The sequence below is a fragment of the Peromyscus leucopus genome, chromosome 9, assembly GCF_004664715.2.
Source record: "Peromyscus leucopus breed LL Stock chromosome 9, UCI_PerLeu_2.1, whole genome shotgun sequence".
Lineage (NCBI taxonomy): Eukaryota > Metazoa > Chordata > Mammalia > Rodentia > Cricetidae > Peromyscus > Peromyscus leucopus.
In genome coordinates this window covers 72,311,598-72,334,452 of record NC_051070.1, presented here as the reverse complement: position 1 = coordinate 72,334,452, position 22,855 = coordinate 72,311,598, and the positions used below count along the sequence as shown (strand labels likewise).

Sequence of the window (22,855 nt, the reverse complement as noted above, 5' to 3'; positions counted from 1 at the left end):
TGCACTAACCCTCCCCACATCCAGAAAACACAGAGAAGATGCCCATTGATGGACACAATGCAGTTATAAATAATAAAGTTCCGGACCTGAGTAGAGGGGACGGAGAAGGGTGTTCTGGTACTGACCCGTACATCTCCGCTGCAGATCGTTTCACACCTGCTTTTCCTCGGTTCACTTTTGGCTCTGCAGCCAGATTAATATCTGGAAAAAAGGACAAAAGGGGGTGGGGGTTTAAAAATAACAAAAACTTCAAGGCAAAGAGATTGAGTTATATCACCCAGCAAAGCAAACAAACCCGTATATTCAGACTGCAGTTATCTAATGTGTAACATTAACTTTCCTTCTCATTTACAAGGTTAAGTTTTTACAGAGCTAGCCTTCCATTTCTGTACTGTTTTGACACAAAAACTGTCCTGACTTAACATTCGTAATGTTTTTGGTAATGTTTTTATTTAAATGTCACAAAAAAAGAACATGTGCATAACTGCAAAGATAAGCATGGCAATTTTAGGATCATACCCTCAAGTCATGTCCAAGAAACCTTTTTGGGGGGTTTTTACTGTGTGTAGTTTTGGTGCCTGTCCTGGATCTCACTCATAGAGACCTGCCTGGCTCTGCCTCCCAAGTGCTGGGATGGATTAAAGGCATGAGCCACCACTGCCCAGCCCAAAGAACATTTCTTATTGCCATTACTAGCAGCTAAACTCCACACAAAAAAATACCCTAGCAAACTAATATTCAGAGAACGAATAAACAACTTCTAGACATACACACCTATAAAAATAAACAACACCCGAATTTCAAAGAATACAGAGCTACCAAGACTGCACAATGGGTAAAGCACCTGTCTCCTAGTCTGGCAACCTTAGCTCCATGCCCACTACTCACATTGGAGGAGGGAAAATCCTAAGGTAGGACATGTACATGTGTTTACAAAACGTAAACAATTTTCCTCCAAATTTATGGACACAGGATTATTGGGACAGGAGTGAACAAGTGTAATGACTAAAACTGGTTCCCAGGACCCAGGTAATAGAGGATTCTAGCAAATTGTCCTCTGGTGATTCCCAAAATACCCACACACAAAAATGAATTTTTTAAAATACAGCCTAGTTTTTAGGGACTAATCGAAAGATTTACTTTGTCACTCACTGTTTATAAAGGTTTTCTCACTAGTTCTAACAAATTAAGCCTAAACGGGGGACGGACACACATAATGAGAAACCCTAGACCAAAGCTGGCTAGAACAAGTTTCACAAGTGATAATTTCAGATGAGCACCAGTAGATGCACTGTCATTAAATTCTTAGTGGAACTCATTTACATAACCTTGCTTTCCTAGTCTTGAATTCCAAGTCATGTATGTTCATTTATTTTTATAAAAGTAATCCATTATATATAGTAAAATGTAAAAAGAACCAAACTATTATCAAGTTGATTATAACAAAGAATTCCTTCAGGTAACATCACTATATTTATTCAACATTCCCAATGGAATGCAAAGAAATAATTTTAAATCCTCAAATACAATGTTGAATTTAGTTATTTTCCTTAGTGGCACCGAGAAACTGGAACAAATCAAGCAAAAAAGAAATGTAATTATTTCCTAGTTAGCATAGTAATAGTAGATGCCAGTGCAATTTCAAACAGTGTTTTAGCAGTTTTCAAAATCTGCAGTTTGTACATCCTCCCTGCCTTACTGAGCACCTCTTTTTACCCTCTTGGTCTCCTTCCTTTCTGGCTCTTTACCCACAATATACCTATTTATAGACAAAGGTGTGTACGTTACAAGGAAGGTTCTACATAGGAAAGAACACTTTGTCTTTTCACTTCAGTACTTATTTACCCATTTTCCTACAATTTTTAATTTGTGTCTCTTCCTTTTTTATATGTGCACTGGTTACAGACAATTGTGAGCTGCCATGTGAGTGCCAGGAATGATCTTAGGTCTTCTGGAAGAAGAGCCAGTGCTCTTAACCTACTAGCCATCTATCCAGCCCATTTATTTTTCTTTATAGTTGAATAAATTTTCACTGTGTATGCATATACATCACATAATTATGAAAATTTCTAGGCTGGTTCCATTTCTTTGCTACTGCGAGTACAGCAGTAATAAAGATAAACACAATTATCTGCAGTAGCAGATGGAACACTCCGGTTCTAAGCCTAACAATAGTACAGCTTACACTTGTCTGTGGTAATTTTTGTGAAAACCTCCAGCAATGTCCTTAGCTGCTCCCTATCAGCAGTGGGTAACAGTTCCATCCTTGCAAATTGGTCAGCATTTTAACTTATTTTTCCTTAAAAAGTGTGAAAAAAAAAAAATACAGCCCACAGCACATTTCTAGTAAGCAGCACTAAACAAGATCTGCCAGAATTACAAAAGGACAAAAAGGACCACTCTAAATGACTAAAGAAACAAGCCAGTACAAAGTAGAAAATTTAAAAGCTTCAACAAAGTGTCATAAATTTTATCATTTTAATGTGTGCGAAGAAATGTACAATCGTCAGGCAGTAGTGGCACACTCCTTCAATCCCAGCACTCAGGAGGTCTCTGCAAGTTCCAGGCCAGCCTGGTCTACATAGAGTTCCAGGAGAGGCTCCAAAGCTACACAGAGAAACCCTATCTCAAAGAAACCAAAAAAAAAAAAAAAAGAAAAATGAAGTGGAATATGTATGTACAAATATACTATAATGAAACCCAACACTTTGTATACTTGCCTTAAAAAAAGAAAAAGTAAAACAAAACAATTCAAGCTTGAATTTTACAAGCGATAAAACTCACCTAAAACCTGGCCAGCAATCATTCTGCCATCCTCTCCAGCTACAGCAGCTCGGGCATTTCTTTCATTAACATATTGGACGAAGGCAAAGCCCTTATGCACAGAGCAACCCACAATTTTGCCATACTTTGAAAAGATTGCCTCCACATCAGACTTCTTGACCACAAGTGTATTGAGATTCCCAATGAATACACGGGAATTCATGGATCGAGGGTCTGTTTTGTTGGTAACATTGCTAGCCATCTCCTTTGATTACAAGGTCTCTCACAAAGCTGAAAATTGGAACAAAAGAGAAGCATTCAGGTTAACAGATATACATTATATTAATATAATACTCATTTTATCCCTCTCATATACTGGCAATACAATCTTCCTTTATAATAATTCCAAGTAAGTGATCCTTCTGAAAGTTGAAGTCCTTGAGCAAATTATAACTCCCTAAAATCTTCACGCTATCAGTTTTCGGCCTTTTCTGCATTCCTGGTTGTTAGAATCCTACAATTAACTCTAACATATTGTTGCAGTTCTCTCAAAACAGACCAACTTCCAATATCTTTCAAGTAAAGATATTTAATCTTTATCTTTCCAGTATACTTATACAAAGGCAAATTATTTCCAACTGGTCAAATATTCACTCAGATTTGATTTAGCATATGCTACAAAGCCATCTTTTCATAAGGTACAATTACTCTAAAACCACTTTTTACACCTGGAATATTAATATTGGATGGTGATGATGATAAAACTAGCCAGTGTATGACACAGAACAAATAAGAAAATGCAACATTCAGGTTTTTTTTTTTTCTCAGACAGATAGATCTACTCTAGCAAAGATGGCCTGAATACTGGAATTCTGAATACTTCAGAATCCTGGAAATTTAATGTTTGAGTCACCACACATCTCTGGTTCTAGTCTATTAAGAGTATTTGTTAAAAACCAAACTCTTAAAATGATAATGGAGTCAGTCTTACAAAAAGAAAAATACCCATTGACGCCCTTTTTAATTCTATTTCACAATCCTTTGTTTGCTGCCTGTTACCAATGTAAATCCTAACATCAGAGTTCAAATAATTTATAGGGCCCCCATCTTTTTGAAAATAACTAAAAAATATTTAAGCTGGGCCTAGTATTTTTCATCCTTCCTATCCTCAAGTGAACCATGACAAACTAATTCTCAGCAGATGTTTTTCTGTAATACAAAACATAACAGGTAAGTCTCCTGTTATTTAAATTTTTACTGAAGAGTTCAATAGTTTTAGAGCAGTCAAAAGATTTCAGGCCCCATTACAGCATGTGCACATGTGTGTGCAAGGTTGCTCACATGTAGAAGTCAAAGGACAACTTTCAAGAAGCCGTTCTCTCCACCATATGGTGAGGAATCAAGCTGAAGTGTCAGTCTTGGAGAAAGCACCTTATTCACTAAACCATCTTGTTTCCCCTACACCTTACTTAGTTTAGTATAAGGTAAATCAATGACAGGCCAAATTTATTAAGGAATATGATCCATACCCTATGATGCATACAAAATAAATAAGGTCTCAGTATCAGGCAGTCATCACCACCACCAAAAGTGAGAATGGTAAGTAGAGCCAAATTACTGAATAGAAGCAGTGTAAAAGGAAGCAACTAAAACATTCTTAAGAAGTAACTGTCATCTAAACATTGTCCCTAGGCAATTTATGTCTAGTAAAATGCTTGGTATGTCCTATAAAGTTCTCTCATGCACCCACCAATCCCTTCTTTGACAATCAATTTCATGGTCCTGTCTCCCTGAGTACTAAACTAAGTCTATGGAAGTGCCATCTTTGCTAATGATAAATCCTCTATTCACCTGTTCAAGGACCTAGGTTATTTTATCCCTAATTTCCAAAAGTAACCAAGGTTCATCCTTAAAATGAGGGGGTAAAAAAAAAAAAAAACTAGAGGTGGGCTGTAGTTGCACATACCTTTAATCCCAGCACTTGAGAGAAAAGGGCAAGATCTCTGAGTTGAGGCTAGCCTGGTCTACAGAGTGAGTTCCAGGACAGCCAGAGCTACACTGAGAAACCCTATCTTGAACCCCCATTCCCAATTCAAACTTAAAAAGGGCTCAGTGGTAGAGGACTCCTGTAGCATGCTGAAGTTCCTGATCCCTTAGCATTTAAATGTATTACTCAGTCTGCCACCTAAAATTTTCTATTTTTTAGTATCACTCATACAACACTCCAACCATGGCAGTCTTTAAAAAATTACAGGAAAAAAAAATGATGTTAAGAATGGTGGTATTGCCATGCGGTGGTGGCACATGCCTTTAATTCCAGCACTAGCGAGGCAGAGGTAGGCAGATCTCTGAGTTCAAGGCCAGCCTGGTCTACAGAGAGAGATCCAGGACAGGCACCAAAACAGAGAAACCCTGTCTCAAAAAAACAAAAACAAAAACAAAAACCCAAAAAACAAAAAACAAAAGGGTGGCATCACCAGGAAGGGCAGAGGCAGAGACAGTTGGTTCTGAGTCTCAGGCCAGCTTGGACTACATAGTGAGTGCCAGGACAGCCAGGGCTATGTACAGACTATCTCAAAATAATAACAGTATCAATAGATAAAATTAAGCCAGGCAATGGAGCACACCTTTAATCCCAGTACTCGGGAGGCGGAGGCAGAGGAAGGCAGATCTTGAGTTCCAGGACAAGGCAGGTGGATCTCTGTGAGTTGGAACAGCCAGACTTATACCCTGAAACCCTGTCTCAACCCTCACCACCCAAAAAAAGAAAATTAAAATGTCGGAACATGTTTTAAAGCAATATGTAACTATGTGCTGGAGATGTAAGCAATGGAAGACATCCCTAGCAAAATCCAAGCTCTTGGTTTACTTTACTGCTCAGCAGTAAAGATCCACCAATACAAAAAAAGTTAACAAGATATACATAAGGCTCACAAAAATTATGCACCTGGTGACAATAGAGTTCAGTGAAATATTTGCCATGGAAGCCACCAGAACCCATCAAGACTATCTAGAGTTCAACCTCCACTCCAATATTTGCATTAATTAAAATTTAAAAAAAAAAAAAGATGCCAGGCAGTGGTGGTAAATGCCTTTAATCCCAGAAAGGTCTTGTCTTCAGAACTCAATTCTGATTAATCTTTAAATCATAAAAAAAAATATTTAACTCAGGCCTGAGGGTACGTCTCATGTATTTTTAAGGGTGTTTAAAGACCTGAACTGGAGTTTGAAGACAGGTGTGAGCTTCCATGTAGGTGCTAGGACTTGAACCCAGAACCTCTGGAAGAGAAAGCTAAAGTTCCTAAATCTGAAACTTTGCTGGCACTACCTCCACCCCCAGGAAATAGTGCTAAGTTGACAACTCAAGCATATTCTACAGTTCCAGGGCAGCTAGAGCTACATAGAGAAACCCTGTCTCAAATACAGATTTCGGGCGGTGGTGGTGGCAAACGCCTTTAATCCCAGCACTCAGGAGGCAGAGCCAAGCGGATCTTTGTGAGTTCGAAGCCAGCCTGGGCTACCAAGTGAGTCCCAGGAAAGGCACAAAGCTTCACAGAGAAATCCTGTCTCGAAAGAAAAAAAAAAAATCAAATACAGATTTCCCAGAACCCACAAAGCTGCAGAGGTATAGTCAATCCAGTATTCAGAGGGCAGAGACACAGATTGCCCAGGGGGGTGTAGCTAGCTAGACTAGCTGCATTTTTGTAAGATCTAGCTTGGCCCTGAGTCAGTAAGTAAAGTTTTAAAACAATTAAGGCAAATGATGTCAATATGCCTCTACACATATGTACATGTACTCACACATGAACATACACAACTAATTTTCTTCAGCTGGGGACATGGACATAGGTGCTTGTAGAGGCTTGCCTAGCAGACACAAATCCCTTGGACCACCCCCAATATTTCATAAACTGGGCATGTTGCATGACTGTTTCAGCATTCCAAAGACAAGGCTGAATGATCAGAAATTTAAGGTTCTCCTTAGCTCTGTGTAACTGACAAAGCTACAAAACAGTACAGAGAAGAAATACAGGTTTAGGAGCTGGAGATAGAGTATGCAGTGTGTATACTGCTTTTCCAGATGACTCCAGCTCCAGGGAACCAACAATTTTATGGCCTAAGCAGGAACCTATTCACATGTACACACACTCACACAGAAGACACATACCATATGACCAAATACCAAAAATAATGGTTTTAAAAATTAAAAAACAAACAAAAAAAAACCATAAAACATACTGTAACCATGAAGTAAGGTTTTGAAATTAGCCAGGTGCAAGAAATAGTTACTAATCTTTTTAATTAAATAAAGGAAAAAAAAAAAGACAAAACAGAATACCCTTACTCTGACATGGCAAGTCTTTGTCAAAACAACCATTACAGAAGGAACCAAAATTGATGGACATTATACGTTACGGGCACAATAACATGGCTTAAAAAAAAAATCCTTCTAATGTTAAGTCTCAAAAACCCAAGACAAAAGCCTGAGGTGCCTATTAGCATAATCAAAGCAAACCTGGCCAACATGTTCTCCCAATATCCCTCAGTCCCTGTTAATGAGTACAGGTTGGCATACCATACCCCCTGTCCTAAACCCAGTGGCTGGGCTTTTCTCCCCCAGTTGCCCTTTCCTATACAATCCAGTCTTTGGTTACCAGTTCCTTTTTGCCTCCTGTTTACTATCCTGGCTCTCCACCCCCTCTCACATGGCCAGGTTGGAGAAGTTACAGGCAAGTGAGAATAAAACTCATGAATCCTTAAGAAATATCAAAAAAATGAAGTTTGGGTGTTTCAGAAAAGATGCTCTTTTCCAGGCATTACCCAGCCTGACGTAAGTCAAAGCAGTTGTGATTATCTTTACAAGCACTACACATGAACGGACCAGTCAACATGTGCAAAAAGAGGGTATGATGAATGAAGACCCACTCTTCCCCAAGGATCTACAGGCAACTGATGTTGCTGGGGAGGGAAAGACATTTTCTTCATAGGTAGTCACTGCAGTTTCCTATGCTGCTGTGAATAAATGGATCACACACAAAGAAATGGAAGTAGAAGGGGACACTAGCTAAGAGGAAGGGAATCAGGAAAGGTGGAGAGGGCACAAGACCGTAGGTAATGAGGGATGAAAATAATAAAAACACATTCATATACAAATACATATAACCAAAAGAAAAAAAAAGAAAAAAAGAAAAAAAAAGCCGGGTGGTGGTGGCGCACGCCTTTAATCCCAGCAATCGGGAGGCAGAGCCAGGCGGATCTCTGTGAGTTCGAGGCCAGCCTGGGCTACCAAGTGAGTTCCAGGAAAGGCGCAAAGCTACACAGAGAAACCCTGTCTCGAAAAACCAAAAAAAAAAAAAAAAAAAAACAAATACATAATTAACATTCTAGTTAAATTCTTAAAAATATTTAAGGACGGGGCAGCGGTGGCGCAGGCCTTTAATCCCAGCTCTTTAAAGGCAGAGTCAGGCGGATCTTTGTGAGTTCGAGGCCAGCCTGGTTTACAGAGAGAGAGTTCCAGGAAAGACAGGGCTACACAGAGAAACCCTGTCTTGAAAAACTAAAAAAAAAAAAAAAAAAACAAAGAAAACAAAACAAAAAAAAAATATTTAAGAAAACAAAACAAAAAAAAAAATATTTAAGGACAAGTATATCCTCAGTAGAACACTTGCCTAGCACACGTAAGACCCCTAGGTCTGTACTCACACAAAAAGGTTAGAGGAAATTGATTTAACTATTAATTACCGCGATCTGCAAAATCACATTCCTTAAATGTATTTGTAGTTACTATCAATCAAGAATTAAACTTTGATTCTGGGAAGATGGTTGTTAAGAGCATTCGATGCTCTTCCAGAAGATCTAGGTTTGATTCCCAGCACCCACATGGTGGCACTTTTTTTTTTTTTTTGGAGACAGGGTTTCTCTGTGTACATTGGATGTCCTGTAACTCGCTTTTTTATCAGGCTGGCCTGGAACTCACAAAGCTCCGCCTGCCTCTCTCTCTCTCTGCCCCTCAAACGCTGGAATAAAAAGGTGTGTACCACCACTCTTGTCCCAGGTGATCTAACACCCTTCTTTTGGCTTCCAGAAACCAAGCTCACATGCAGAGAAAACACCCATACACACGAAATAAAAAAATGAATCTTAAAAAAATAATTAGGCAAGGTAGCACTTGCTTTTAATCCCAGCACTCACATGTGCATACACTAAGAAAAAGCAAGTCAGAGCTAGAGACTGCTCAGTAAGAGTATTTAGTGCTCTTCTGGAGGATCTGAGTTCAATTCTCAGCACCCATTCATTATAAGGCAGTTTACAAATACTTGTAACTCCACCCATAGGGGATCTGACACCCTCACCTATCTAAATGTACCTGTATACATGTGGCATACACACCCCTAAATTAATTGACAAAAAAAGAGCCAAAAATAGTGGCACACACTGACACTACTACCAGCACTAAGTTAAGACCAACCAGAGTTCAACCTCCGGGGCTTACTGGCCAGTTAAGCCCAGACTACTCTACAAGCTAAAAGTGAAATGTTCCTATCTCAAAACAAAAAAAGTGCCTGGGCCCACAATATGGCTCTGCAGTTACAGGCACTTCCCACCAAGTCCAATGACCTGAGCTCAATACTCAGTGGCCACATTGTGGTAGTAGTAGAGAACTCACAAGTGCCCTCTGATGTAAAATGCATGCCAAAAGCACACAAATCTAATTTTTAAAAAGCAGACAGATCTGAAGGATAATGACACCCAAGGCTTGATTCCATGTGTATACTTATCAGGCACACACATGATACAGACACAAGCAAGCAAACACTCATAATCATAAAATAAGTGATAAATAATTTCATTAAAATAACAAGTGTTAAATTACTTTTAACATGAATTTTTAACATGAACATCTACCTTAACACATTCTTCATTGATTGGTAGCACCTAAGGCAACATTTTATCTAATTTGAGATTTTCAACAGTAAAATGATAATCTCACATCACAAACTGGAATGATTATAGATGTAGTTAATTCAAGTACAAAGCCCTGGATCTCTTCCTCAGAATTTGCAAACTTTAAAAAAATAAACTAGTCCAGCAGTGGCGTCAAACACTTTAATCCCAGCACCCAGGAGGCAGAGGGCAGGTTTATCTCTGCCCTCTATTCTACAAAGCTAGAGCGAATCCCTGTTCCAAAATACAAACAAAAATCAAAGAATTAAACTGCCTCTAACACCAGAAAACACTGCAAAATACAAGTAAGGAATGCCTTTGTTCTTGTTGTGTTTGAGAGCTTTAAAGAAATGGTGGGCCAGATGGTGGTAGCACACGCCTTTAATCCCAGCACTTGGAAGGCAGAGGCAGGCGGATCTCAGGGTTTGAGGTCAGCCTGGGCTACAAAGTGAGTTCCAGGAAAAGCACAAAGCTACACAGAGAAACCCTGTCTCGAAAAACCAAAATAATAATAATAATAATAATAATAATAATTTAAAAAATAGAAATGGTGCAAATGATTTTAAGTCTGTACTCTCTTAAAAATATTTGGTTTTTTAATTAAAGAGCTGGGCACAGGAACCCCAGCACTAAAAGGCAAATGCAGGCAGATAAAAACAAAGTCAGCCCGAAGAGGTATTGCACACCTTTAGTCCCCCATCACTAGGCAGGCAGCCAGCAGGCCTCTGGTATAAAATGCCAAAATAAAAAAAAAAAATTTAAAGTAAAAAACTAAGTTGGCTGGGTGTTCCTTTGATACTAGCACTTGGGTGGCAAGCAGATCTCACTGAGTTCCAATCCAGCCTGGTCTACAAAGCAATTTCCAGGACAAGGAGGAATGTCTTGAAAAAACAAAACAAAACATCTTATCTTCAGATTATATAGGAGCTGGGTTTAAAATAACATTAAGATATAGGTATAAGCAAAGATTTTGTTTGAGACATGCTATCACTCATAGCCCTGGCTAGCTTGGAACTTGATAGGAAGACCAGGCTGGCCTGGACTCAGATGAAGCTGTGACTAAAGATGTGTGCCACTACACCAAGTGACAAATATTTATTTTACATATAAAATATAATAAAATGCAGGAGTATATAAAAGTTGTACAAGGACATGAATAATTATTACTAGCTCCTGAGTTTTGTGTGAAAAATTTTCGGCAGGCGGTGGTGGCGTACCGCTTTAATCCCAGCACTCTGGAGGCAGAGGCAGAAGTAGGCAGATCTCTGTGAGTTCCAGGCCAGCCTGGGCTATGGAGTGAGTTCCAGGAAAAGGCGCAAAGCTACACAGAGAAACCTTGTCTTGGGGGGCAAAAAAAGAAAAGGAAACAAAATTTTTCTATGACTTAAATTGAAGCAAAAGATTTCCATGTCTCAAAAGCAAAATAAATGAATAAAGTAGCAACAAAAATAGGAAGGTTGATTGAGAGCCACTCTAGGACTATAATCTTAGAAGCAGCAACACTTTCTCCCACTAGTGGGTTTTCCCCCCCCTCCAAGACAGGTTGTTACTATGGGCCAGGCTGGCCTGAAATTGAGATCCACCCGCCCCTCCCTGCCAAGAACAGGGATTGAAGCCTGTCCTACCAGTTGATTCTTGTATGGGTGTTTTGTCTCCATGTCTGCATGTTTACTACCCACAGAAGCCAGAGGCCAGAAGAGGGTAGAAGAGCCTCTGGGAACTGGAATTAGTTATTAGCCACGATGAAATTACTGGGAACTGAAGCTAGATCTTCTGCAAAAACAAGTGCTCTTATTTTATCATAGACCCAATTTCAATATAATGTGGCTTGTAATAAAGCTCCAGCTCCAACAGATCCAATGCACTTTTGGATTCAATAGGCACAGGATCAAGTGCGCCTGGCCTGAACGCAAACACACATACAAAAGTGAATTTTAAATGATTAAAAAAAATATGGGATAGGTGACTGACATGGTAGCTGCTGAATAAAAACCTAGAAAAAAAGGAATCTAACATGAATAGAAGAAAAATAAAGACCTGGAAGTAGAATATATTTAGCCAACTTTTTTAAAACCTCTATTTTATGTGAGTGCTTTGTCTGCATGTATGTATACCATTTCAGTGCCTAGTACTAAGAGGCCAAAAGGGCATCAAATTCACTGGAACTGGAGTCTTGGATGATTGGAACCATCATGCCCATGCTGGCAAATGAATCCAAATATTCTCCAAGAGTACCAAGTGTTCTTAACTGCTGAGCCATCTGTCCAGTCCCTAGCCAGTTACTTAATACACAGTAAGATGACCAGTGTGCCAGGAGTGGTGGCACAGACTTTAATCCTACCACTCTGGAGGCAGACTGTTCTGAATTCCCGGCCAGCAAGGACCACATAAGGAAACAGACCATTGACATGACCAGAACACAGCATAGTTAACAGTAAGGAAGAGGAGAAAGATCAGTATTAATTTTAACTTTAGTTCTGAAATAAGAATCCACTAAGTTTCAAGTACTTGTTTAATGTTTTTCCCTTGAGGCAGGTCTCACTAGGTTCTAAATCCTTTTGAATTCTATAAAGCTTAAGGTACCCTTGAACTCCTTTCTAATCCTGCCTGTACTTCCCAAGTGCTGGATTACAGGTATAAGACACCAAGCCCAACTTATTTATTTTTTTTAATAATTTATCTTTATTTTATTTGTGTTGGTGCTTTTGCCTGCATGTATGTCTATGTGAGGGTGTCAGATCTTGGGAGTTACAGACAGTTGTTAGCTGCCATGTGGGTGCTGAAAATTCAAACTGCATTCTCTGGAAGAGCAGTCAGTGCTCTTAACCACTGAGCCATCTCTCCAGACAAGCCCAACTTTCAAACATTACATTTTAGCAGAATCAATGTAGCTGACACTTTTGAGAACAGACTTAGTGCAGAGGACGAAGTAGAAGTGGATGTCTACTGCAATACACTAGAGACAATGAACTGACATGGACAAAAACGGCAGTAAACCTTCTTAAATGAAAAGCTGATGACATGATAGGAAGGAGAAAGTAACCAGTCTTTGGCTAAGTGACACAAAACCTGTAGTTTGTAAACCAAGGTCAAAACAAACCAATTTTAAGAAACAGTCTAGATATAGCTTATTTTTGAAATAATTGTTTTCCTTTCTGAGAAAAGGTCTCACATTGTAGGCCACTGGACTTGGCCTTTAAAAAAACAAGGCGGCAATTCTGGCCCTGCATCCCAAGTGAGCCAACATACTCTGAAGTTGGTATGAATGATATTTATAGAACTGAAATAATAGTTCTTGAAACAGGTACAAAACAAGGAAGGACTAGTCACAAACAACTCCAATAGTTAAAGGAACAGCAACAACCTGAAAGTAAAAGGTGTAGGAGGTTAAATGGTAAAGGTGAAGTGAGATGAACAAATTGAAGAACAGATCACTGTATTTAGTAACAGACTTCAACCATTATTTCCTTTTTCTACCAGTAAAAAATACTTTAAAAGTGCTAGCTTCTTTATAAAAAAAACAGGCGGTGGTGGTGCACGCCTTTAATCCCAGCACTCAGGAGGCAGAGCCTGGAGGATCTCTATAAGTTCGAGGCCAGCCTGGTCTACGGAGCGAGATCCAGGAAAGGTGCAAAGCTACCACAAAGAAACCCTGTTTCAAAAAACCAAAAAGTGCTTGCTTCTTGGGCTGGAGAGTTAAGAACACATCTAGAGGATCCATATTCAATTACCTGCACCCACATGGCAGCTTAAAATTATCTGTAACTGAAGTTCTAGGTTGATGCAATGCCTTGCCCCTGAGGGTACCAGGCATGTATATACACACAGGCAAAAACCCATACATTCAACTTTTTTTTTAATTTCTAAAAATGAGAATTTCATGCCACTTCTTTACCCTTCACTGGCTCAAAAAAACAAAAAAACCTCATTGGGCAGTAGTGGTTCATGCCTTTAATCTCAGCACCTGGGAGGCAGAGGCAGGGGGATCTCTAAGCTCGAAGCCAGCTTTGTCTATATAGATCAAGTTAAGGGACGGCCAGGGCTACACATAGAGAAACCCTGGGGGGCAGGGAGGACATAACACACATCATACTCTTTAACATAATACAAATTTCTTATCATCTGGCCTTACCCTAAGACTCAGTTCACTTCCTTTTAAAAGAAGGCACTGGCCTCCTGATGTAGCCAAACACACTTTTGCAGTCATCTACAGATCTGTGCATCTCATCACAGGTTATAATTTCTCACTCCATCTATCACAAGTTAGGTTCTCCTGACAAGATCTTTGACCTCCCGAACAAGAAAAGCATAACTTTAAATAAACTTGTAGGACAAGAAATAAACTGACCCTATAATGAACAGCTGCAACACAATACAGAAAAGGTAGAAAGATTTCACTCCTTTCCCAGACCTCAGGAGCTTCTGCTTTAATGTTCCACTATTCTTTGATGCTATCTTTGGTGTTCATTTGACCTACATTGAATTTTGTCCAAGTTAAGAGGGCACATGATATACCCACATGCCACAGCATTCTTCTTCCATATTGAAACTTACTACATTAACTCTAAAATGGTCAGCAGTTACCAATGTGGTGCTTTCCTTTAATCCCAACACTTGGGAAGCAGAGACAGGCGAATCTGAGTTTGAGAATAGCTACCCTGGTATACATAGTGAATTTCAGGACAACCAGGCCTATGTAGTGACGTTCTCTCAAAAAAAAAAAAAAAAAAAAAAAAAAAAAAAAAAAAAAAAAAAAGTGTAAATAAAAAATGGCTTCTAGGCCGGGCATTGGTGGCACACATCTTTAATCCTAGCATTCAGGAGGCAGAGCCAGGTGGGTCCCTGTGAGTTTAAAGCCAGCCTGGTCTACAGAGGGAGATCTAGGACAGGCACCAAAACTACACAGAAACCCTGTGTTTGGGGGGGGGACGGGGACGACAGGACTTCAAGCCAGTAATATTCCTAACTCCAGCTACCTATGCCCTCAATAACCACTGCATCATTATAGCTTCATTCCTTTACACCACTCAAGGTAGGAATAGATAACTGGGCTTCATGTCATTGCTGGACAATGCCCATTGCTGTAGATGTAAAAATTAAATCTTACAAAAGTCTACTTTTTCCTTAAAAAAACCCTTCTGTGACACAGCATTTTAATATTATATGTATTACTATTTCTTGTGATTGGATCCATGGGGTTTTGTTTTGGTGCCTGTCCTGGATCTTGCTCTATAGACCAGGCAGGCCTCAAACTCAAAAGTTCTGCCTACCTCTGCCTCCCAAGAGTGCTGGGATTAAAGACAGGTGCCACTACCACCTGATTTTTTTTTTTAAAGATTTATCTATTTTATATATACAGTGCTCTATCTGCATGTACACCTGCATTGCCAGAAGAGGGCATCAGATCCCATTATAGATGGCTGTGAGCCACCATGTGGTTTCTGGGAATTGAACTCAGGACCTCTGGAAGAGCAGCCAAAAATCTTCTTAGTTAATAAGCCACCTCTCCAGCCCCCTCAACTTGTGTTAAGATAAATATAATCTAAAACGTACAAATGTAATCTAAATTGTATTTTTTGTTTTGAGGCAATGTTTCATGTATTCCATGCAGGCCTCAAACTATGTAACCCCCAAAACTTCAACTTTTTAGACTTCTGAATGGATCATAGGTGTGCCTGTCACCAGGCCCCGTTCATGGAGTGAGTGCGGAGTCAAACTCAGAGCCTCATATACAGTAGGCATTCTGTCAACTAAGCAATACATCCAGACCCCAAAGATTACTCTGAACAGCTCAAAGATAACCTGAGAAAGAAATGTCTAGTTAGAGGCATTTCCAGGGGCTTTGACTTAAGCATCATCTAAACTTAAATGAGTCTATTTCCTAGTCTTTGCAATGAAACCAAGTGGACCTCACACCTCTTACCATCACCCAGGAAGGGTGTACATCTGTTCCGAAGGCCCCCCTGGCTCCAGGTCATCCTGGCTGATGCTGCTCCAGGCTGGGCATCCATGTTGCTGCGGCTTGTGGTTTGTGAGGGGTAGTGTACAGGAAAAGCAGGATGGGATTTCAAGGGAAACAGTAGGAAGATGGCTTTTTGGGAAAATGCCATCACCATTATAGGTGTTAAATAGTACCACACACATTTTATTGCAGCACAGTTTAAAAATTTAACAAATGAAAGATTAAAAAGAAAAAAAATAAAAATAAAAAAAATTAAAAATACAGACGTCCAGAGATGCTCTAAAACAGTTAAGTTAAAGATCAGGAAAAATAAGGTCAAAGACTTAACAGCCAGTAAAATTATTTCCAGTGTGGGGAAGGGGTTGAGGGCGAGGGTGGGGTTGGGAGAGAAAAGGTTTATGTGATCAAACTACTATAAAAATGCTAACACCTTCACTTTCTCTCCCAAGATGGAAAACTCCAAAGTCAATCAGGAGGCTGAAGAAATCTTAACATTCAGAAAAACTCCACTTTAATCCGGTTAAAAATCATCATTATCATCATCATCATCACCATTATAATAAGTATAGTAATAATAAATAACTAGTAAGTAACAACAATAAAAAGGAAACCAGCGAAAGTCAGGAAAAATGTAAAAAAAAAATTGTAATAACTTACTGTAGCTGAAGATCAAAAAAATCTCACTGTAAAAAAACAAAAATAAAAATAGCCCAGATTAGAAAAACGGGAGGTGTAAAAATGTCAATTCAGTAAAGTTCATTTCTTTTCTTTTCCAAAAGCAGTTTCCACAAAAACCGCCAAGGGTAATGTTCTCAAATAGCAGACAAGCAAAGCCCTTTCCACATCATCAATTAATCTTAAAAATACACGAGGAAGTAGAGAGGTCAGTTTATGAGGCTAAAAGGCTCCTCCTCTAACCCAACTGCTGCAGAAAAAATAGAAATAGAAATTTTAAAAATTACATCTTAAATCCAGGTCCCGTTTTTTTGTGTCTGTTTTGGAAATAATTTTAAAAAAAACACCTGTATATTTGCTGTAGTGCACACCAAGTTGCATCATTATGTTTAAAATGTCTTTATAAAATCATTTTGTAATGGGAATGTGTGTGTTCTGGAAGGGTGGGGAAGGGAAGTTAAAAATCAAAGCTGAGCTCCAGTGAGTAAGGATGGGGTTCGCCTTGCTGCCCTGTGAAAGGAGAAGGGACAGATTGAGTCATAGTTCCTCAGAAATGTGCCCTAAACCCAAGACAGAAAACTGTCTGTTGCATCTAACACATTTTGGTAAAGCATTAACATTTCACTGGGATGGAGAGAGCCTTTAAAGAATCATCACTTCTATTTAGTGACTTTTTACAATTCTTCATAGTCAATATGTGACTGAAGTTAACTAAATTCAAGTCTGTATCCCCTTTAAGGGGATTGAGTATACATTTGAATGTTTGCTTTGTAATCAGAAGTTTGGGCAATGAAGGAAATACAGAAAAACCAGGTCAACAAATGGAGATGAAGTGAATAAGTCAAACAGATTCATGGGTTTCACACCTGAGGCCATGTTTTTTTCCTGTGATTAACACAGACTTAAGGTGAATGGTCTATCTACCATGAAGACATACACTAAAAGGGACTCATCTATTCTCAAAGCCAAAGAGTGAAAGACCACAAGACTTTGATAAGGTTCTACAGTCAGGGTGAAAAGATGTTCTTAAAAAGGAGCCAGCCCTTTTTATTCATCATCACTGACAGTGAAAAGCCACACAAATGGAAGAAGGGTCCATGAACACTTTATGTCATAAACAGGTGATATAAAGATAGTGTCCTTAATGGATGTGTTCCATTTTTATCATCTAGTGTTCCTAAATCCCAAGGTATGAAGATTCTGACACATAATGTAAAACTGAAATAATGTACATGACATTTTTTATCTAGTGTTCCTAATCGCAAGGGATGAAGAATCTGACACATAATGTAAAACTGAAATAATGTACATGACACAAACTGGTTGTTTCATCAGCTAAAAGAAGAAATGCAGTTAGTAATCTACTCATTGTAAAACAAGACTTGTTACATTCCCATTTCATTTAGACATGAGGGAGGCTTTATTCTCCCTTTACCAATGTTTCCTAAGTTAAAATTTTAAACTGAACCTTTAAAAAAGTATTTATTTATCAAGCTAAATTCTTATTTTGAAACACCAAAAACTACAAACAGAACAAATAATGTTAACTCTTTAAAACTAAGGATCAATTTCAAATAGACAAGCTTATACAAATATAAAAACTGTATATAGTAAGTTTCCTGGTAGAATAGTAACATTTGAAAGTTATCTGTATTTTGGAAGCAATTATAATTAATTTTTTTTATTTGGTACTATCCTGAACCCAGTACCCAAATCTTCAAGATGTTTACCCAATAGTTCATCAAAAAAGGAAAATCCTTAGTACATACACGAGACATAGGCAATGTAATTTGAGCAGAGTAGCACACACCTTTACTCCCAGCACTAGGGAAGCAGAGGCAGGTAGGTGATCTCTTTGAGTTGGAGGCAAGCCTGGTCTACACAGTGAGTTCCAGGACAGCCAGAGTGCCAGAGCTACATAGTGATCCCTCTAAAAACAAAACCACCAATCCCCATCCTCACCACTCCTCCCCAACCCCGTCAGCCAAAAGCAAAGCATTGTATGTTCCATGTCAACATGTTTTCTCACCTAATTATCAAACTAATGAACTAATGCTATTTTTAAAAAAAGCAAATGTTTTCAATAAAGAGCATGTATACAGGGGCTGGAAAGTGGTTCAGCATATGAAAAGCACTTGCTCTTACAGAGGATCCAGCTTTGATTCCCAGCACCCCATTTGGTGGCTCACAACATAATTCCTGTCCCAGGAGATCCTATGCTTTCTTTCTGGCCTACATGTCCAGCATACACAAACATGGTGCACATTCATACATGCAAACATTCATATACAGAAATCAAGTTTTAAAAAGTATTTCTAGGCTACACTGCCAAAAAAAAAAAAAATCCCATTAAGGTTTAGATAAGCTCTTCTAAAAGGATGCTTTAAATGAGTCAAGCCAACCAAGAGGATAAGAATCATCACCTGGCACTTAAAAAGCAAAAATCTTAAGTTGGGCAGTGGTGGTGCACAAATTTAATCCCAGCACTTGGGAGGCAGATGCAGGCAGATCACAGTTCAAAGCCAGCTAGCTAGTTCCAGGACAGCCAGGGATACCCAAAAAACCCTGTCTCAAAAGATTAGAAACTGGTAGTAAAGAGCACAGCAGTTCTTTACTCATTCTCATTCATCAGTTTCTGTCTTTTGAGAATTGAAGATTTAACCAGGAACCTCTACCCACTGCAGTTTTTCAAAATCTGTACCAATAAAACGCCTGCAGTTTTGCTACATCTGAAGGTTCTGTTTTTCACCAACCAATTCTCCAGTAAATCTAGTTCATACAAAACCATAAAACTTCCAATGAGAGTTCAGTGTATGAAGTATAAATAAGCAAATAATGCTAAGGACAAAACACTAATTTATGATTACTTGACCATTAACAGGCATACTATTTTGAAGGTTGTTAACAGCAATGACTAATACATATCTATGTAGCGGTATTTGCTCTGCCCGTGACCTTGAGCTATAGGGCTCCTAAAGAGGCAGTGCTTCCTATTGTCTATGTGACCCCTTAAAAGGGAGAAGGGTCACGAATAACAGGTGGATTTGCTCAGAGCAGAGCTGTTTACTTGGTTTCTGTATTTGTTGAATGTATTTCCTCAATTTTTATCTTAATAAGTCCCTATTACCCATTAAATAGACTCACATAGGTTGATCTTAAGTGGCATCCAACATACACACAGAGATCTTATCTGTTAGCACTGGCTGGCCTCCAACTCAGAGATCTGCCTGCCTCTGCCTCCCAAGTGCTAGGTGTATATCACCACCACCACCAGACAGTAATAATTTAGGAAACTGGGGGTGGGCAGACCTCTCTGCATATTTGTTACCTTTGCATAGAAATGAAAATAGGTACTTTAAGTACCCTTGTGCCGGGCGCAACACACACTTTTAATCCCAGCACTCGGGAGGCAGAGGCAGGCGGATCTCTGAGTTCGAGGCCAGCCCGGTCTACAGAGTGAGATCCAGAAAAGGTACAAAGCTACACAGAGAAACCCTGTCTTGAAAAACCTCAAAAAAAAAAAAAAAGAAAAGAAAAGAAAAGAAAGACGCTTAAAACTAACTTACTAGCTACTGCCAAGTTTAACATAATTCTTACTCAGGCCAAGATTATTTCAAGTGCTACACTCCCTAGTTAATAACCCACACTCACCATTTAATCTGTCTTTAAGATTATAATTATATTGGGGTTGGGGATTTAGCTCAGTGGTAGAGCGCTTGCCTAGGAAGTGCAAGGCCCTGGGTTTGGTTCTCAGCTCCAGAAAAAAAAGATTATAATATATTATACTATTTGGGAATATATTCCCTACTTGCTCCTAACAGTCACTCCCATCCATAACAAGACCACAAGCCTCTAGAGATCAAATTATAAATATATGTTTTATTTCTCTACAGAAGAGTAACCACTACCAAGCAGTTCTGAAAATGGCTTGACCATTGCAAATGAGAAGTTCCAAAACTTGCAACTTCATCTTTAACCTCCTCCTATATGGTCAAATCAGAAATAGTGCTCACCTAGTTGAGAAATCATCTACAACTATTTCAAATATTCTCAATTCCTAACAGATATTAACTTGGGAATTTAAATCTTGATATATTCATGAAGCCACATTTCTAACATTTCTGAAGGGCTAAAGGGGGAGGAGACAGGATCTCACCAAGCCTGGAACTCTTTGTAGACCAGGCTGGCTTCAAGGTCATAAGAAATCTGACAGTTCTACCGGAACTGAAGGTGTGCACCGCCACACTTGGCTTACATTTAATGGCAGATGTTTTTCTACTAACCTCAACTACTACCAGCAGTCTTGCATACTAACTTCTGACTATTTTTGATGAATGACTTCCTAGCTATTTCTCTTTCTCATTTCTCACTTCAAAGCAAAACTACTTAGACACGTGTATGCTTATATATAAAGTCAGGCGGCATAACACATGCCTTTAATCCCAGCACTTGGGAGGCAGAAGCAGGTGGGTCTCTGTTGAGTTCAAGGTCAGCCTGGTCTACAAAGCAAGCTCCGTAACAGTAAGGATTGTTACAGAGAAACCCTGTCTTGAAAAACCAAGAGCCTTGTTTTGTTTAAATCTTTGCTTTTGTTTTTGAGACAGGGTCTCATGTAGCTCAAGCTGGACTTAAAACTTACTATATACCAAAGCTGGCCTTGAACTTGAACTCACTTCCTATCTCTACCAAGTGCTCCAATTACAGGAGTATCTAAGTATGCTTAAGGATTAAATTTGTATAGTATTAGTTTAAACGACCCTTAGTTCCATCATCTTTGTGAATTAGACAAGCTAGTTTTATAATAAACTTATCTAATAAAAAAATTTTAACTCTTGGGCTAGGAGTGCTGGTGCCTTTAATCCTAGCACTCACCCGAGGCAGAGGCAGGTTTGAGTTCCAGGACAGGCTCCAAAGCTGCAGAGAAACTGTCTCAGGAAAAAAAATTTAGCACCCAGATTAAGTTAATGTGACAATCTACACCACTGGTACTGGGATTGAGTATGGGGTTACTCTGCATCCTAAGCACTACCACTGGGCTACAATAACAATAACTTAACACCCACAACCGAGCAATTAATGGTTGTTCTTTTTCTTTTTGAAAACACGGTTCAGGGCCGGGCGGTGGTGGCGCACGCCTTTAATCCCAGCACTTGGGAGGCAGAGTCAGGCGGATCTCTGTGAGTTCCAGGCCAGCCTGGGCTACCAAGTGAGTTCCAGGAAAGGTGCAAAGCTACACAGAGAAACCCTGTCTCGAAAAACCAAAAAAAAAAAAGAAAAAAGAAAACACGGTTCAGGGCTGGCTTGCAATGGGTAGGGATCCTGTCTCATGGCCTCCAGAGTGCAAGAATTACAGGCCTGCACTACCACACCCAGATGGAAACTGCTTACTGCCCCAAGTTTAGATGGATAAAATATTGGAATATCCGGAAAAGATTATTTTGTCTTTAATTGTTGTTCCCAAGACAAGCTTGGAAATTTCCTGTCACCTTTAATTTTGGTTATCAGCTTCCCCTAAAAATTCAACTGTCTTTTTTGTACACAGTATTTCAGTAACTCAGTAAAAATACTTGACCTACCTAAAAATATCTTAGTTGCTCTACTACTAATTTAGTACGATACTGTCAGCCACTTCTACGTATTATTTCTCTCTGAGAAAGGCAGCAGTACCTACCTCAAGCAAAGTTCCACTAACTTAATATATTTCAAGTGATTTGTAACCTGCAGATAAAAAGTAAGCTGTAATTATTGCAATTACAAATAATCTGCGGCACTTCCTTTTGCAAAGAGAAAAAAACACTCCGACTCCTACCACTTATTCCTACGGGGGAAGAAAAAGTAAGGAAAACTCAAGTCTATTGTTAAAACGCCGTTCTGATGCCATGTGGCCCGCCCGGCATTTAGAAGCTTCCAGCACATCACCACCACGGTATCGCTCCCCCTCCCCACCCCCGCTCGACGTTTAACTTAGAAGGCAATAACGGAATCGGTTATGACATTAAAAACTTCACGCACACGAACCAGCAAGCCTTTCGGTCTTCGTTTTCACGCTTCCTCCCCCCCCCCCCGCCCCTCCCTTCCTGGAGTCCTAATAATAATGGTCGGAGGAAATGAAAGGAGCCGTTAAACACGAGCGCGCCAACCGGGTCTTCTCCGCGCCGACCGTGGCCTGGAGGTCACCGGGTCGGCCGGGCGCCCAAGCCGAGGCCTGCGGACTCCCGCCGCGGCCCCGATCCACCAAAACCACGGCAACCAACGCGGGCTCCGTTTCTGCCGCGAGGCCGTTTTTCTCTCCCACACCCCCTCGCAGGGCCCAGGAACCCAGCGCCCGCCCCCACCCCGCGCCCTGCCCTCGGCCCCTCCGCTTACCGAGAAGATGGGGCGAGAGAAGAGACTGCCTCTCCTACCGCGGGTCCGTGCCGAGACGCCGAAGCTACAGCGGCCAAGCAGCGCACGACCGTTCGCTCGCCGTCTCTTCACAAAATGGCCCCCGAGCTCCTCCGCCGCCGAGGC

General features: G+C 39.8%; 1 protein-coding gene across 10 annotated transcripts in view; it reads right to left on the bottom strand.

Annotated features, from left to right (window-relative positions):
• Hnrnpc (heterogeneous nuclear ribonucleoprotein C) overlaps positions 1-22,855 on the bottom strand; it is a 33,068-nt gene extending 10,213 nt beyond the window's left edge. For 3 of the 10 annotated variants that reach the window (XM_028856053.2, XM_028856055.2, XM_028856056.2), the window contains exons 1-4: positions 22,712-22,854; positions 16,328-16,353; positions 2,785-3,054; positions 126-201 (exon numbers count right to left, since the gene is read on the bottom strand). In XM_028856053.2, coding sequence (XP_028711886.1) covers positions 126-201; positions 2,785-3,025 — 317 coding nt within the window. In that variant the 5' untranslated portion in view covers positions 3,026-3,054; positions 16,328-16,353; positions 22,712-22,854. Of the gene's footprint in view, positions 1-86; positions 202-2,784; positions 3,055-15,624; positions 15,732-16,327; positions 16,354-22,711 lie in introns of those variants that run through there. The other 7 variants (XM_028856051.2, XM_028856052.2, XM_028856046.2 and 4 more) reach the window with 6 other exon arrangements.